This window comes from Lycorma delicatula, chromosome 5 (genome assembly GCF_047948215.1).
Source record: "Lycorma delicatula isolate Av1 chromosome 5, ASM4794821v1, whole genome shotgun sequence".
In the NCBI taxonomy this organism is placed as follows: domain Eukaryota; kingdom Metazoa; phylum Arthropoda; class Insecta; order Hemiptera; family Fulgoridae; genus Lycorma; species Lycorma delicatula.
The window spans coordinates 146,912,849-146,928,014 of NC_134459.1; the positions used below are offsets into that span (position 1 = coordinate 146,912,849).

At 29.8% G+C, this 15,166-nt stretch overlaps 1 protein-coding gene across 1 annotated transcript; it reads left to right on the forward strand.

Moving 5' to 3' along the window:
• The first annotated feature begins 200 nt into the window (after positions 1-200).
• Positions 201-8,059, forward strand: Ddrgk1 (DDRGK domain containing 1). Its single transcript, XM_075367268.1, has 6 exons — positions 201-474; positions 1,793-1,891; positions 2,142-2,287; positions 5,175-5,435; positions 7,038-7,143; positions 7,870-8,059. Exons 1-6 carry the CDS (start codon positions 387-389, stop codon positions 8,022-8,024), a joined length of 855 nt encoding a protein of 284 aa, XP_075223383.1. The 5' UTR covers positions 201-386; the 3' UTR covers positions 8,025-8,059.
• Positions 8,060-15,166: the final 7,107 nt, after the last annotated feature.

Below are 15,166 nucleotides of genomic sequence, written 5' to 3' on the forward strand. Positions count from 1 at the left end.
CGTCATCTAGTATCACTCATCGAAACTAACTTTAATTCTTTTTTTATATCAAATTCAAAAATTTATTTTTAAAATATTATACACAAAAACACAAATACATATACATTTTTTTTTTTAATTTACTCAATTTGAAAAAAATATTATTGTATTATAAGATCGTCACTGCTGTCAAGAATTCTCTTTGGGTAAATTAGTGGCGTCACACAATTTGTGTACTGATTGGCGTTGTGGTTAGGTTAATCTCAATGTTCTTAAAAATAGTCGAAAATATTTAACATATTTGTGGAAGTTAGTAGTCTGTGTTGTACGGGTTTATCGGTTTTACCTGTTTGTCATTCATTTTGAGTGAGATTAATCATTTAGATTAATGGTAATTTTGAATATTTATGGAAATGGATATCACAATATTGTTGACTATTATTTCAGGACTTATAATTATTTTACTTTTTTCTCTCTTGTATTTTAAGAGTAAAGGTAGGTTATAAAGTGTAAATTTTTATCATCTAATTCAGTCAATTTAATTCTTGATAGTTTTAATAATCAACAATACTTAATGCACGATTTTTCGTGGCACTTTTTTATACATTAAAAACTTATTTTTCAGTAAATATGATCTGTAAACGTTTGTTAAAATGCCGTAAAGAATAATCAAACGTGATCCTTTGGTGTAACGTGTTGCTTACTCCTTTATTATAGACTTAAAAGTAATGTTGATTTAGTTTAGTTTTTATTATGACATGTAAAACATGAAGTTAGATGTAAATTTGATTTAATTTAAGAAAAATTATAGTTAAATCTTCAGTGTCGGCTAACACAGACGTTGTATATTTTGTAAGAGTTAATAAATGTACAAGTGCATATATAAATTTAAATTATTTTATTAAATAACACTATTGTAATCTGGTGATTGTGATATTTTATATTTTTCTACTTATTGGTATATTTGTTTTTATTTACTGCTATGTTTTTGTGGGGGTTACTCTTTAATTTTATTTTACTGATTTTATGGCTTTTTTGATGACAAAATTCCACATGATAGGCTGAATAAATTGCAATCACATTTAGATTTTCAGCAGTATTGAGTAAAAGGCTACAGATTTGTGGTATAAACCATGTTTAATATTGTGCCAAATATTCCATTGGTTTTCTTCAGTTTTAATACTTTTGGATTTCAAGTTTTACTAATGTGTTAGAAAATGTTTAGTAGTATCTTTTTTTCTTTTTTTGTTAGAAAGAAATGATTTCAAATCTGATTTGTTAGGAAGGATAGAATCTACACAATGGAGAATAAATGTGAAAAATAAAAGAGAATATTAAAAAGAGCTGTAATTTCTTATTTTCCCTCATCCAACTTTTTTATGTATTTATTGCAGTTGCTGCTGAAAAAGCATTAATACTTGAGTCCAATTGTTTCCCCGCTTGTGTATTAGCTAACATCTTATGAAATTTTTTTAATTAAAATTTTTGTAACTATAGAAAACCAAATTATATAATAAAATGTTTTGAAGTAAAATTTAAAAAAATGTTTTATTATACAATTTGGTTTGCTGTGTATAAAAGTTTAAGCTTTTAAATTAATATTACCGACCATCATGTACTAGATTGAAGCAAACATCTTAAATCTTGTGGCATTTTAATATTGATTTTATGTTATCAGAAAAGGTGTATTATGGAGAATGAATTTACTTAATTCATTGAATGTGTATGAAAGGAAAAGATTACAAAATTTAGTATAACATTTATAATAAAATTAGTGTATATAAATTTGAGCAAGCATGTTTTTTGGTTATAGGGGAAAAGAAGCAGCCTCAAGGAAGACCTCAAGGTGTACCTGTTCCAAGAAGAGCAGTTGGTGCCAGAAATGCAAGGGCCAGATTGAGGGCTGCAGTGGGTTGGTAGAGAATCTTTTAAACTTTTTTTAAAATCAAAAGCATTATCTCGTCAATCTTAATTTTAAAAAATCTAATTAAAATTTAGTTTTTTGAATAAATTATTTACATTTGCTTGAAACTATGTTAGTGTACTAACAGTAATAATAGTTTACTAACATTGAATGAAACTCTAATATAATGTAATGTTAAAAATAATAATACTATATATGCTTAAAAGTATTTTGAAATATTTTTTTTTTTGCTTTATAGGAAGGCAGGATCATGAATTTGAAGATGATGAAGAGGATGATGCAAGACCTCAAAGGTTAACTGAAGATTTAGAAATTGATGGAAAAATTGGTGCTAAGAAAAGAGCTAAATTAGAAGCAAAGGCTGAACGTAAAGCTCAAAGAGAGGTATCAAATTTAAACAAGTTGGTTTATTTTAGGTGTATGTATAATTCTTCATTTAGATTCTTTTAAGTTATCTGGTTTTTGGACTGCAGTGTGAGTTCGTTTTTATTATTATTAAGTATAATAATTTTATGTTTTATCTGTAATGCTGCTATATGTGCCAAGACTCACACTTGAATCTCACAAGTGCCCAAGCTAAAAGAAAAAAGTGTTCCAGATTGTGTTACATGTTCTTATTGAGACTGTTGCATTAAAAACAAAGCTGAAAACACAGTTGTCAGACTTTAAATAAAATACTTATAATTTTATTTAAATGCAATATTTTTTGTTTATTTAATTCAATAATTCTAACTAAAGCATGAGCACATACCGTATTTCATTTGTGCGGGTGTGGCAGTACTAGCGGCCACTTTAAATAAATTTTTACACTTTAAACATTAATTTATTTAATTCTACCGCTCACCTGTGATGTCACAACATAGCAGACAACTACAACAGTAGTTCAGCTACTAAGTAGGATGTGGGATGTGTAAGGAGTAGGGTGGCTGGGTTAAGACCCCACTTTGATGGGAACAGATTTGTGGATCCAATGAGATGCTAATAGAAAAAACTGCAACAAAAACCCCTTTCTACACCGTGTCAAAGTTATTACTATTTTTTGGAGTGGGAGTGTAATTTAGCAAAAAAAACTTTTTACACAAAAGATGTTTTTTTTATAATTGTTAGCAAAAATATTTTTAAAAAAGCTGCAATAAAAATCACCCCCTTGTACTGCCTTTTACAACTTACAAATTTAGGGATAGGTTGAAATTTAGCAAAAAAATCATTTCTTACAAAAGTTGTTTACTTGATTAATATTCACAACATTATCAAAAAAATATATATAACCTTAATTATGCAAAATCTATAAACGATTTTGTTTTTCCCCCTGTATCCCCCCCACCACTTGACCTTTATTGAATTGAAAATTTAATAGCATCAATGCCCCTACTACAGAAATATTATAGCCAATTTTGATGAAAATTATTAAGTAGTTCTTGAGATATAAGGCGATTTACATGCCAACATTCATACATACGTACGCATATTTTGTTGTGGAAATTTCTATGCCATTTTTCAGTTTTCTCCTCAGAAAACTGAAGAACTGTCAAGATTCAATGAAAGCTGGTTATTCCCAATTTTGACAGATGCCATTTTTTGGATTTCTGGGGGGGTCCTTAGGGGTCAATTCATCAGGATTCAGTGAAAACCAGATATGCCCAATTTTGACTGTTAACCATGCTTTCCCTTGTACATAGCTATAGCTGCTATATAGATGAGAAAGTAATAGACTTTATATTTTTATAATTTTACTAATATGAAAGCAATAATATAAACAAATAATGATATCCTGAAAAAATAAAATTATCTCTGTCTAACAAGACAGAACTACTTTTCTACAATAAAACACATATTTTAGCCTGCGAGGAAGAACTTTATAATGCTTCCACTGCAATTTTTAATAAAATATCAACCCACTTTATAAAACCAATATTATTGTTAATTTATAAAAAAATTAAATTATTAAATAAATCCTGAATTTTCTGCATCCTTGTATAATTTCACTTAATGTACCTTTCAAATTGTTATTTTATCAGTTTTATTTATTTATTATCGACAAATTTACTGTAATTGATATTAAGTATCAATGTGGATCTTGATCACTTGTTTCTTTCTCTCTTTTTTTATGTGATGCTTTTTGATATGTATTACCTTGATCTCTACAGCCAAATGCTAGGATAGTTTTTTATGCACAGAGCGAGAAACTTATCTATTCTGGTATAACAGAATTAAGTAATGATGTAAATTAATCACATTGTGATGCAATATATTGAAAAATAGTTTGATAGCTTTATTTATATTCGTCTAATATTTAGATAAATACAGACTTAAACAGTGGTCAGTAATCTAATCTGTAATTCATTAAGATTATATTGCAACAGTTAAGCAATTAAGTGTAGATAAGAATAATTATTGGGCAATTAAATAGGCAACATACATATTAGAATGTATGCAAAAGAAGGATGTAAAATACAGTAATACCCAAAAAGAATATACTTATTTCCTTAGCTTTACTGAATATGAAAGGATATGATTAGAAATAAATTAAATGATCAGAACAAAGAATTTAACTGAATCAAATTACATACAATAATGTGTTATTTCAGCAAGGTTTTACTGTAAAATGTTAGACATGATTATTTTATCCTAAGGATTATACAAGATTCAAATAATTATTTAAAAAAGCCTTCTATTAATAGCAAAGAAAGTATGTGGTTAGTTCAACAAAACTATATTTTATAGCATATGTATTATAACACCCCACTATTTCAAACTGCTATTTGGAATCCTTATTTGGGAAAAAAATTTCTCTCATTAATTTGAAATTGAATCTGAATTAGTGAATATTTTTGTATAGATTTTCAAAGCTATGCAAATATTTGTGTATAAAATATATAAATCTTGACTAATTTTAAAATACTATGAGCATTTTAATCAATTAAGGAAGATTTTAGATATTTACTGAGTAAATTAAATAACAAATATAAATGATATAAAAGAATGATTAAATGAAGATGAGTAGTAACTGTTAACAAAAAATGGAAAGGAATTTGAAGTGAATGTACTTATAGGGTTTTTTTTGTAAAAGATAGATGAACCTCCTGATCCCCTAACTTAAATTTAATGATGCTAAGAAGCAAGTCTCTAGTTTTTTGTTTCCAGTAAACATGTTATTCACAGAGCCGTAAAAATAAAGTAAATTAGTTCTACTTAATCCTTTGTTAGTTTACATAACTTATTGCTTTTTTATCTCAAATATTGTATTAATTTAGTTTACATAATTTTAAAGGTGCAAGAACGTGAAAGAGAAGAAAAAAAGAAAAAACAAGAAAAATTAGAAGAGGAAAGAAAGCGAGCTGAAGAAAAAGAATTGGCAGAAGAACAGAAAAGATTGGAAGAAGAAAGGAAAGCAAGAGAAGAAAAAGCAAGACGTGACCATGAAGAATATTTAAAGTTAAAGGAAGCGTTCACTGTTGAAGAAGAAGGGTTTGAAGAAATACAAGATGATCAAGAAGAAAATCTTCTACAGCAATTTATTAGACACATTAAGGTAAGTTTTAAAACTCTGAAACATCTAGAACAAAGATTGTTTCAAAAATAGTTGCTGCTTTTAAAGTAAATGGATTTACTTTTTTTAATTACTGATTTTTAAAAAAAAATAAATGTGCTCTTGATTAAAATGATTACCCAGCTACTGAATGTTTTTACTGTTTCTTGTAAAACATATATCATATTTGTTTCTAATATTAATTTTAATTTACTCTTAATAATCAACCTCCAATTGACTGCCTGACATGATTGGTTTCTTCTTTGGGCAAGAAAGAAAATATTTTTTTCTTAGCCACTTGTTACATTAAAATGTTTAGATCAGTGTATTTTGTATACTTTTCTTTGCTGATAATCCTTTGTATTTCATTAATGCTTTACTTCCTTTATATATATATATATATATATATACATACATATACAGGTGTTTCTAAAATGGTGGGCTGGCTATACTTTTTCGAATTATGCTTGTAAAACTTAACAAAAAATATCCTTATGAAAAATGGAAATTTCTCCTTCATTCTCCCCGTCCACCATTTTATTTTTATATAAAAATTTAGATCTCATCAAAGACAAATCACATTTATACTTAGTAAGCATCTTGGTTATAAAGTTTTGAAATTGGAAAAAAACCAGGAAAATACCTACACAAATTACAAAATGGTGGCCATGTTTATTTTTCAAGCCGTTATATCTCCAGAAATATTAGTTTTATCAAAATTATGTTATTTACTAAAATATTAAGCCTTTTATTTTGAACAAAATATTTTATTTTTTTAAATCTAGTTGAGTTATGGCAGAAAATTGATGTAATTATGATATCAATTTTCATCAACATTTCTCAATAAATAAAATCTGAGATCATGTTTTATAATTCGTTATATATTCATTATAATTCAAATATATACAACTGTATTTTGTAAACAAACCTTTGTTGAATGATTGCATAATTTCATCATTGTTATTCAAATTATTGTCAGTTTTTCGTTAAAAGTAGTTTTCATGTTACTGACTTTACGTTCAATTCAATTAAATATTGTTTTTATTTATTGTAAGTAAGAAAAAATAAATATTGTAAATAAGAATAATTTTCTCATAAGAATAGACCTAATAATTGACACAAAATTATGTATGGCACTAGCCCATAGGTGTTGCCATATGTATAATGACACAACTTTTAACAATTTATAAAATGATAAAGAAGTCTCTAAATATATTCTAATATAATAGAAAATTTTTTAATGAGCACAAAATAACACATAAAAAAAATTTAGAAAATTTGAGATTGTTAGTAATAATGATATGTTAGAAAAATATTTGTAAATTAAAATTCAAACATAAAATGCATGTTCTGAAATTTTCCATTCCCAGTCTGTTAAATTGAGAAATAATTGAATGAAAATATTATCTCCTTTTTTTTACAGTAAATATTTTTATATTTTGCTTTAAAAAGATATATAATTAAAAATCAAAACCAAAGGTGAACTAAAAATCAAAAAACTTCTCAGTTAGCAAGTTCTCTTTAATTACTTTATGTGAAGGTGAATTTATTAATAATAATAGCTGTGTGTATTTTTCTCTTAAATTTTATTTGCTTACATTGCAGGAAAATAAAGTGGTTATTTTGGAAGATTTAGCAGCACATTTTAAACTTAAAACTCAGAGTGTCATTGATAGAATAACTACATTACAGAATGATGGCGTACTTACAGGCAAGTATATTTTTTCAGTCTGAAGTATCTATGTGAAATTATCAAACCGATTGCTATATAAGTTTTGTTTAATATTGCTTCACATGTTCTTAACAAATATCAACTATATTTATTCTATTAGCAAAACATTAATATCCTGTTATAGTAACTTTATGGTAAATTAATTTTATAGAATGTGAAAAATGTTAAATTTGAATGATATTTGAACATAAACCTTTCAGATAAAGGTAAAGATTCTACTACTCCATTAGAGGGTGAAATGGTAAATGTAATTACTAAATTCAATTCTCATTGTTAAAAAAGCGTTAAAAAGATATGGCTATCCATTTCTAAAACAGTTCACGATTATAATTATTTGAATTTCTCTTTTTTTAACATGAAATCTTGCAACTTACATACATTGTCCTCTGTAACTTACAAACATTAAAATTTTTTAGATTCCATTATTTGGAAGCACTTCATTTCAACATTTCTCAAATTTTAATGTTTGGAAATTTAAAGGATATCAAACTTGAGATACTATTTAATCATATTAGCCTGTTGTCCATATAATAAAAAAAGTATGAAAAGTATTCTACAGTAAAGTCTAATAAAGAATCAAGTTAGCTAATAACTGAAATTTTGTAATAAAATGACATAATCTCCTTTGATTATTTTTTTAGAAATTTTGACTGAACTTCAATGTTGTATGTTTAATTAATTTTTTTTATGGAATGGTTTGTCTAGGTGTCATAGATGACAGAGGAAAGTTCATTTATATATCACAAGAAGAATTGGAAGCTGTTGCAAAATTTGTTAAACAGTGTGGTCGAGTGTCTCTTACAGAACTTGTTGAAAATAGTAATAGATTGATAGATATAACGCCAGCTGTCACTGCTTAATATGATTATAATTTATTTATGAAAAAATTGAAAAAGTGAATTTTTTTTCATCCTTATTTCTTAAATTTTTCATCTAAACTAAAACATATGTGAATTAGAATCATAGAAATTAAGGTAATTGTAATGATAAATTTTACATTTTACTCACTGGTAACTATAGAGGCACAACTCAAAATTAAACGTTTTTGGGAACGAAGAACAAAGTTTTTTATTAAGTTTATTATCAACAATAATTTTTGTTATTCTTAAATTTAATCCTTTAGCAGTGCAATAAAATAATCATTCCAAAAATTGAATTTTTGGAGTGTGTTTTACCAAAAAAGATCAACCCCTCTTTGAATCATGCCAGTATTGCTTTGACATATTTTAATTAAACTTTATTGTGAAAATTAATAATTAATTATGATGTTATAATGTAATATGCATGTTTTATGAAAAATAAAAAAATAATTTCAGAAAAATAAATCACAATATTTTCTAATGAAACAACAAAACTTACATGAAAAGTAGAATCTAATATTATGTAAAACAAAAACTACAAATTTTGAAAATATTATAATTATGAAACTTTAATATACATTTTTTGCTTCAAGGGAATTAATAAATTATAAAAATAAAAATGGGAGTAACAATTAGAAATCAAATTGGATTTTAAGAGGGTTTGAAAATGAAACTTATACACTATCGGAAGTAGTTTTGAAAAGTTTTCTATATTTTTAAAAGATAAAAAGCATTGTGTACTTCCTTGTTAGGTAGATTTTATAAGAAAGCTACCTATTGTAATAAGGACCATGATTCAACTTCCAGAAAACTTTATTTCACTTTCTTGTGGAACTGCTGTAATTTTGTGCTAATTACTTTCAAATTTATAGATAAAATATAACGACTCAAAATATCAGTCGAGTTTGTTAATGGGCAAAATTGGATCATGGGAGTGGAAATTGGGGGTCTTTTTTGAAAAAAACAAAATAACGCTATAACCTTCTTATTAAGTAAAATATCAAATTCGTTTAAAGTTCCTACTATTCTTTGGATAAGGGCCTAAAACTTATCTAAGTAAAGTTTTTTGATATCACCAACCGTTGGCCCAGGGGGTGGAAAAAGTTGGGTTTAAAAGACAAAAAAAATCATACCTCCCTTGATAGTCATAGTATCGAATCGGTTTAAAGTGATCGTTAGTCCTCTAAACATTACCTAAAACTTTTGTCTGAAACAATTTTTGATATCACCAACCCTTACAGCAAGGGACATCCAAAATTTTGCTAGGATTTTAAGATGGTGCTTTTTGTATTCTGAACATGTGAAACTTTTTTTCACATGCAACCATTGTTGTATTTAGTAAATTTGAAGTTTTTCTTAACTTTAAGGTGGACTTTTTTTATCCCCTACTTTTTTTTTTTTTTTTTTTTTTGTCTTCAGTCATTTGACTGGTTTGATGCAGCTCTCCAAGATTCCCTATCTAGTGCTAGTCGTTTCATTTCAGTATACCCTCTACATCCTACATCCCCAACAATTTGTTTTACATACTCCAAACGTGGCCTGCCTACACAATTTTTCCCTTCTACCTGTCCTTCCAATATTAAAGAGACTATTCCAGGATGCCTTAGTATGTGGCCTATAAGTCTGTTTCTTCTTTTAACTATATTTTTCCAAATGCTACTTTCTTCATCTATTTGCCGCAATACCTCTTCATTTGTCACTTTATCCACCCATCTGATTTTTAACATTCTCCTATAGCACCACATTTCAAAAGCTTCTAATCTTTTCTTCTCAGATACTCCGATCGTCCAAGTTTCACTTCCATATAAAGCGACACTCCAAACATACACTTTCAAAAATCTTTTCCTGACATTTAAATTCATTTTTGATGTAAACAAATTATATTTCTTACTGAAGGCTCGTTTAGCTTGTGCTATTCGGCATTTTATATCGCTCCTGCTTCGTCCATCTTTAGTAATTTTACTTCCCAAATAACAAAATTCTTCTACCTCCATAATCTTTTCTCCTCCTATTTTCACATTCAGTGGTCCATCTTTGTTATTTCTACTACATTTCATTACTTTTGTTTTGTTCTTGTTTATTTTCATGCGATAGTTTTTGCGTAGGACTTCATCTATGCCGTTCATTGTTTCTTCTAAATCCTTTTTACTCTCGGCTAGAATTACTATATCATCAGCAAATCGTAGCATCTTTATCTTTTCACCTTGTACTGTTACTCCGAATCTAAATTGTTCTTTAACATCATTAACTGCTAGTTCCATGTAAAGATTAAAAAGTAACGGAGATAGGGAACATCCTTGTCGGACTCCCTTTCTTATTAGGGCTTCTTTCTTATGTTCTTCAATTGTTATTGTTGCTGTTTGGTTCCTGTACATGTTAGCAATTGTTCTTCTATCTCTGTATTTGAACCCTAATTTTTTTAAAATGCTGAACATTTTATTCCAGTCTACGTTATCGAAAGCCTTTTCTAGGTCTATAAACGCCAAGTATGTTGGTTTGTTTTTCTTTAATCTTCCTTCTACTATTAATCTGAGGCCTAAAATTGCTTCCCTTGTCCCTATACTTTTCCTGAAACCAAATTGGTCTTCTCCTAACACTTCTTCCACTCTCCTCTCAATTCTTCTGTATAAAATTCCAGTTAAGATTTTTGATGCATGACTAGTTAAACTAATTGTTCTGTATTCTTCACATTTATCTGCCCCTGCTTTCTTTGGTATCATAACTATAACACTTTTTTTGAAGTCTGATGGAAATTCCCCATTTTCATAAATATTACACACCAGTTTGTATAATCTATCAATCGCTTCCTCACCTGCACTGCGCAGTAATTCTACAGGTATTCCGTCTATTCCAGGAGCCTTTCTGCCATTTAAATCTTTTAATGCTCTCTTAAATTCAGATCTCAGTATTGTTTCTCCCATTTCATCCTCCTCAACTTCCTCTTCTTCCTCTATAACACCATTTTCTAATTCATTTCCTCCGTATAACTCTTCAATATATTCCACCCATCTATCGACTTTACCTTTTGTATTATATATTGGTGTACCATCTTTGTTTAACACATTATTAGATTTTAATTTATGTACCCCAAAATTTTCCTTAACTTTCCTGTATGCTCCGTCTATTTTACCAATGTTCATTTCTCTTTCCACTTCTGAACACTTTTCTTTAATCCACTCTTCTTTCACCAGTTTGCACTTCCTGTTTATAGCATTTCTTAATTGCCGATATTTCCTTTTACTTTCTTCATCACTAGCATTCTTATATTTTCTACGTTCATCCATCAGCTGCAATATATCGTCTGAAACCCAAGGTTTTCTACCGGTTCTCTTTATTCCGCCTAAGTTTGCTTCTGCTGATTTAAGAACTTCCTTTTTAACATTCTCCCATTCTTCTTCTACATTTTCTACCTTATCTTTTTTACTCAGACCTCTTGCGATGTCCTCCTCAAAAATCTTCTTTACCTCCTCTTCCTCAAGCTTCTCTAAATTCCACCGATTCATCTGACACCTTTTCTTCAGGTTTTTAAACCCCAATCTACATTTCATTATCACCAAATTATGGTCGCTATCAATGTCTGCTCCAGGGTAAGTTTTGCAGTCAACGAGTTGATTTCTAAATCTTTGCTTAACCATGATATAATCTATCTGATACCTTCCAGTATCGCCTGGCTTTTTCCAAGTGTATATTCTTCTATTATGATTTTTAAATCGGGTGTTGGCAATTACTAAATTATACTTCGTGCAAAATTCTATAAGTCGGTCCCCTCTTTCATTCCTTTTGCCCAGCCCGTATTCACCCACTATATTTCCTTCCTTGCCTTTTCCAATGCTTGCATTCCAATCTCCAACTATTATTAAATTTTCATCTCCTTTTACGTGTTTAATTGCTTCATCAATCTCTTCGTATACACACTCTACCTCATCATCATCATGGGCGCTTGTAGGCATATAAACGTTAACAATCGTTGTCGGTTTAGGTTTTGATTTTATCCTTATTACAATGATTCTATCGCTATGCGTTTTGAAATACTCCACTCTCCTCCCTATCTTCTTGTTCATCACGAAACCTACTCCTGCCTGCCCATTATTTGACGCTGAGTTAATTACTCTAAAATCACCTGACCAAAAGTCGCCTTCCTCTTCCCACCGAACCTCACTAATTCCTACTATATCCACATTCACCCTATCCATTTCCCTTTTTAAATTTTCTAGCCTACCAACCTTTTTTAAGCTTCTAACATTCCACGCTCCGACTCGTAGAATGTTATTTTTTAATTTTCTGGTGACCCCTTCCTTAGTAGTCCCCACCCGGAGATCCGAACGGGGGACTATTTTACCTCCGGAATATTTTACCAAGGAAGGCGCCTCCATTATTGTTATGTGAAAATGCAGAGCCACATTTTCTTGGAAAAAAAAAAGCAGCTGTAGTTTTCCATTGCTTTCAGCTGCGCAGTACTCAGAGGACTGAGTGATGTTGATACGGCCGTTTAAGTCGTCCTGACTCACGCCCCTAACAACTACTGAAAGAGCTGCTGCCCTCTTTCAGGAATCATTCCTTAGTCTGGCTCTCAACAGATACCTCTCCGATATGGTTGCACCTTCGGTCCAGCTACTCTGTATCCCTGAGCACTCAAGCCCCCTCACCAACGGCAAGGTCTCATGATTCATAGAGGAGGATCCCCTACTTAGCACTGGTGATCTACCTCCGCCTTCTGGTGTGCCGAAAAGGATTTTTTCTTTCTTATGTAGTCTGTACCTGTTGTTGTTTTTTGACATGCACACTTTTTTATATGGAATTCTATAATTTGTACTGAATGTAACAGTCTGAACATTTCTCTTCTTTCACAATGATAATGTTTTTTTAATTAAATTTTTCGTCATCAGTGTTTGTACTAAAATTTACAGCCTTTCAATCAACTTGAACAAAACACACATTTTTTCATGCTGTACATATCAGACTCGCATATTGACCAGGTATGGAGATCGATCCAAATCTTAAGGACAGCTTAATTTATTTTTCAACCATGGAATGTACTGTATTACATTCATTCTTTGTACAACCAACAATTGGGAATTTATGTTAAATTTGCTACTGCATACAAATTAGCAGAAATAATGAATTTGTTTTTCTGTTAATTATCTGAATAAAATACTACTTCTAAATTATCTGATTTAGCCTTTTCTACTTGCTCTCAAATAATAAAGCAACCACGAACTTAAGACTGATCCTCAGTTCTTCTTCATGCCACAAATAGTGATAAATATATCCCCAATACCTTTTCTTTTTGTCAATTTTTGGCTTTTCTAGTTTGGTTATTGTGAAATGGTAAGTTGATAATTTTGATTTATAATAAGATGGAGAAATATCTCATTTTGGAAGAGGCATAACCTGTAAATCAAAACGAGCAACTTTAAATGAACTGCTGATGCTATTCCTGTCATCCGATTTTTCTTTTCGGCTTAATTGGTTTTCCTGGTGAGCATGATATTCTTGTTGCAGTTCAAATTTTTCTTCTTGATTACCATTGAAATAAATAGCACATTTATCATAATGATCTTTCTTGGTGAGTGAAAAACAAGTTGAAATCATTGTTGAATATCCTAGTAAACATGCTTATGTTGGCTGCCATAATTTATAAGGAAAAACATAGTTCTGGTGCCTCAATGTTCAAAGGAAACCTGCTTTTCAGGCTGTAATAAATAACTATTTTTAAATTTTAAGGCATATTTTTGTGTATGTACTTGTATAGTTCATACTCAGATTCACACAAAGAAAATATACTTTCTTCATCCTCACTCAAAAGTATGGCATGAAGTTCTTCATCAATCAGTTTCTTTTGTCTTTGTCTTCATGATTTGAAGATGCTACAACCAGGTTGATTATCTATAAAATACAAATATTTAAATTATAAAATTAAAGATATAATAATCTAATGCATAAATAAAAGAGATAGGATCAGATATCAAAGAAATATGATATCAATATGAACATTTTCATGTTATTTTCACTTGTAACTAAATGAAATACAAAAGTAGCAAGTAATTCAAATGTTCATATAACTGTAAACCGACTTATTAAAAACACATAACACAAAAGACTTATTAAGAAAGAATAATCTCCTGGTATACAACAAACAATAACTCCCTCACTCGACAACTGGAGTTCATAAAACAGGAAAATGAAGCGGTAAAAGATGGCACCAGTGTGTAGTCACATTGTCAGACATTCCTTATAACCACATGCAAATAAAAAACATTCACAATAGGTAAGAAATGTAAAATTGGGTTTGAGAAGTAAGCTCAAATAAAAAAAATATATGAAGCTGTATGTAATGGAATTTTGAATAGTACCAGCCCTTCTCACTGCTTATATGTAAATCAATTGTGCCCACGCATCTTGTGGCAGCTAAAGTGATTATCTTCTTTTTTACAATTTTCCATGCAGTTCCTATGCAAGCCAGCAATGATTTTGCTATCATCAGTATATATTTTTTGGCTGTGCACCCAAATGTAGTAGTAGCTTTCTACAGCAGGAATTTGCAAAATATGAGCCCTAATACGATTCTTATTTCCTCCGGAACTGCACATTTTATATGTTTACCACAACAGTCATCTTCTAAGAATCCATCTTTCGTTTTTGCCAAATTTATGCATATTGATCTATCTATAAAACCCATAAGATCTCCATACATACAATTACGAGGGTTATTTTTTCAAGGTCCAATCCATCTCGAAATAAAAACCTGCGCAAAAATTGGATGAACCTTATATATGTATTGCGCAGCGTCTCTAGTATGGCCTTCAATCACGCCACGTCACTTCGTTTAGTTGTGAAGTGCGTGCAGTAATTTGATTTCTTCAGGCTGAGGGGTGTAATGCAGCTGAAATTCATTGACGAATAAATAATGTGTACAGTGAAAATTCAATGAGTGACAGCAAAGTGCGACAATGGTGCAGGAACTTACTTTAAAGCAGGACGTACAGATGTTCATGATGCAGGCAATCGGGGAAGGAAGCGAGTGTCAACCGATGATCTCGTTGAGCGAGTGGATGAGGCAATTTGAGAAAATCGTCAGTTCACAATTTCTGTATTGAGTGATTTGTTTCCTGAAATTTCAAGGTCAGCTCTATACCATTGTG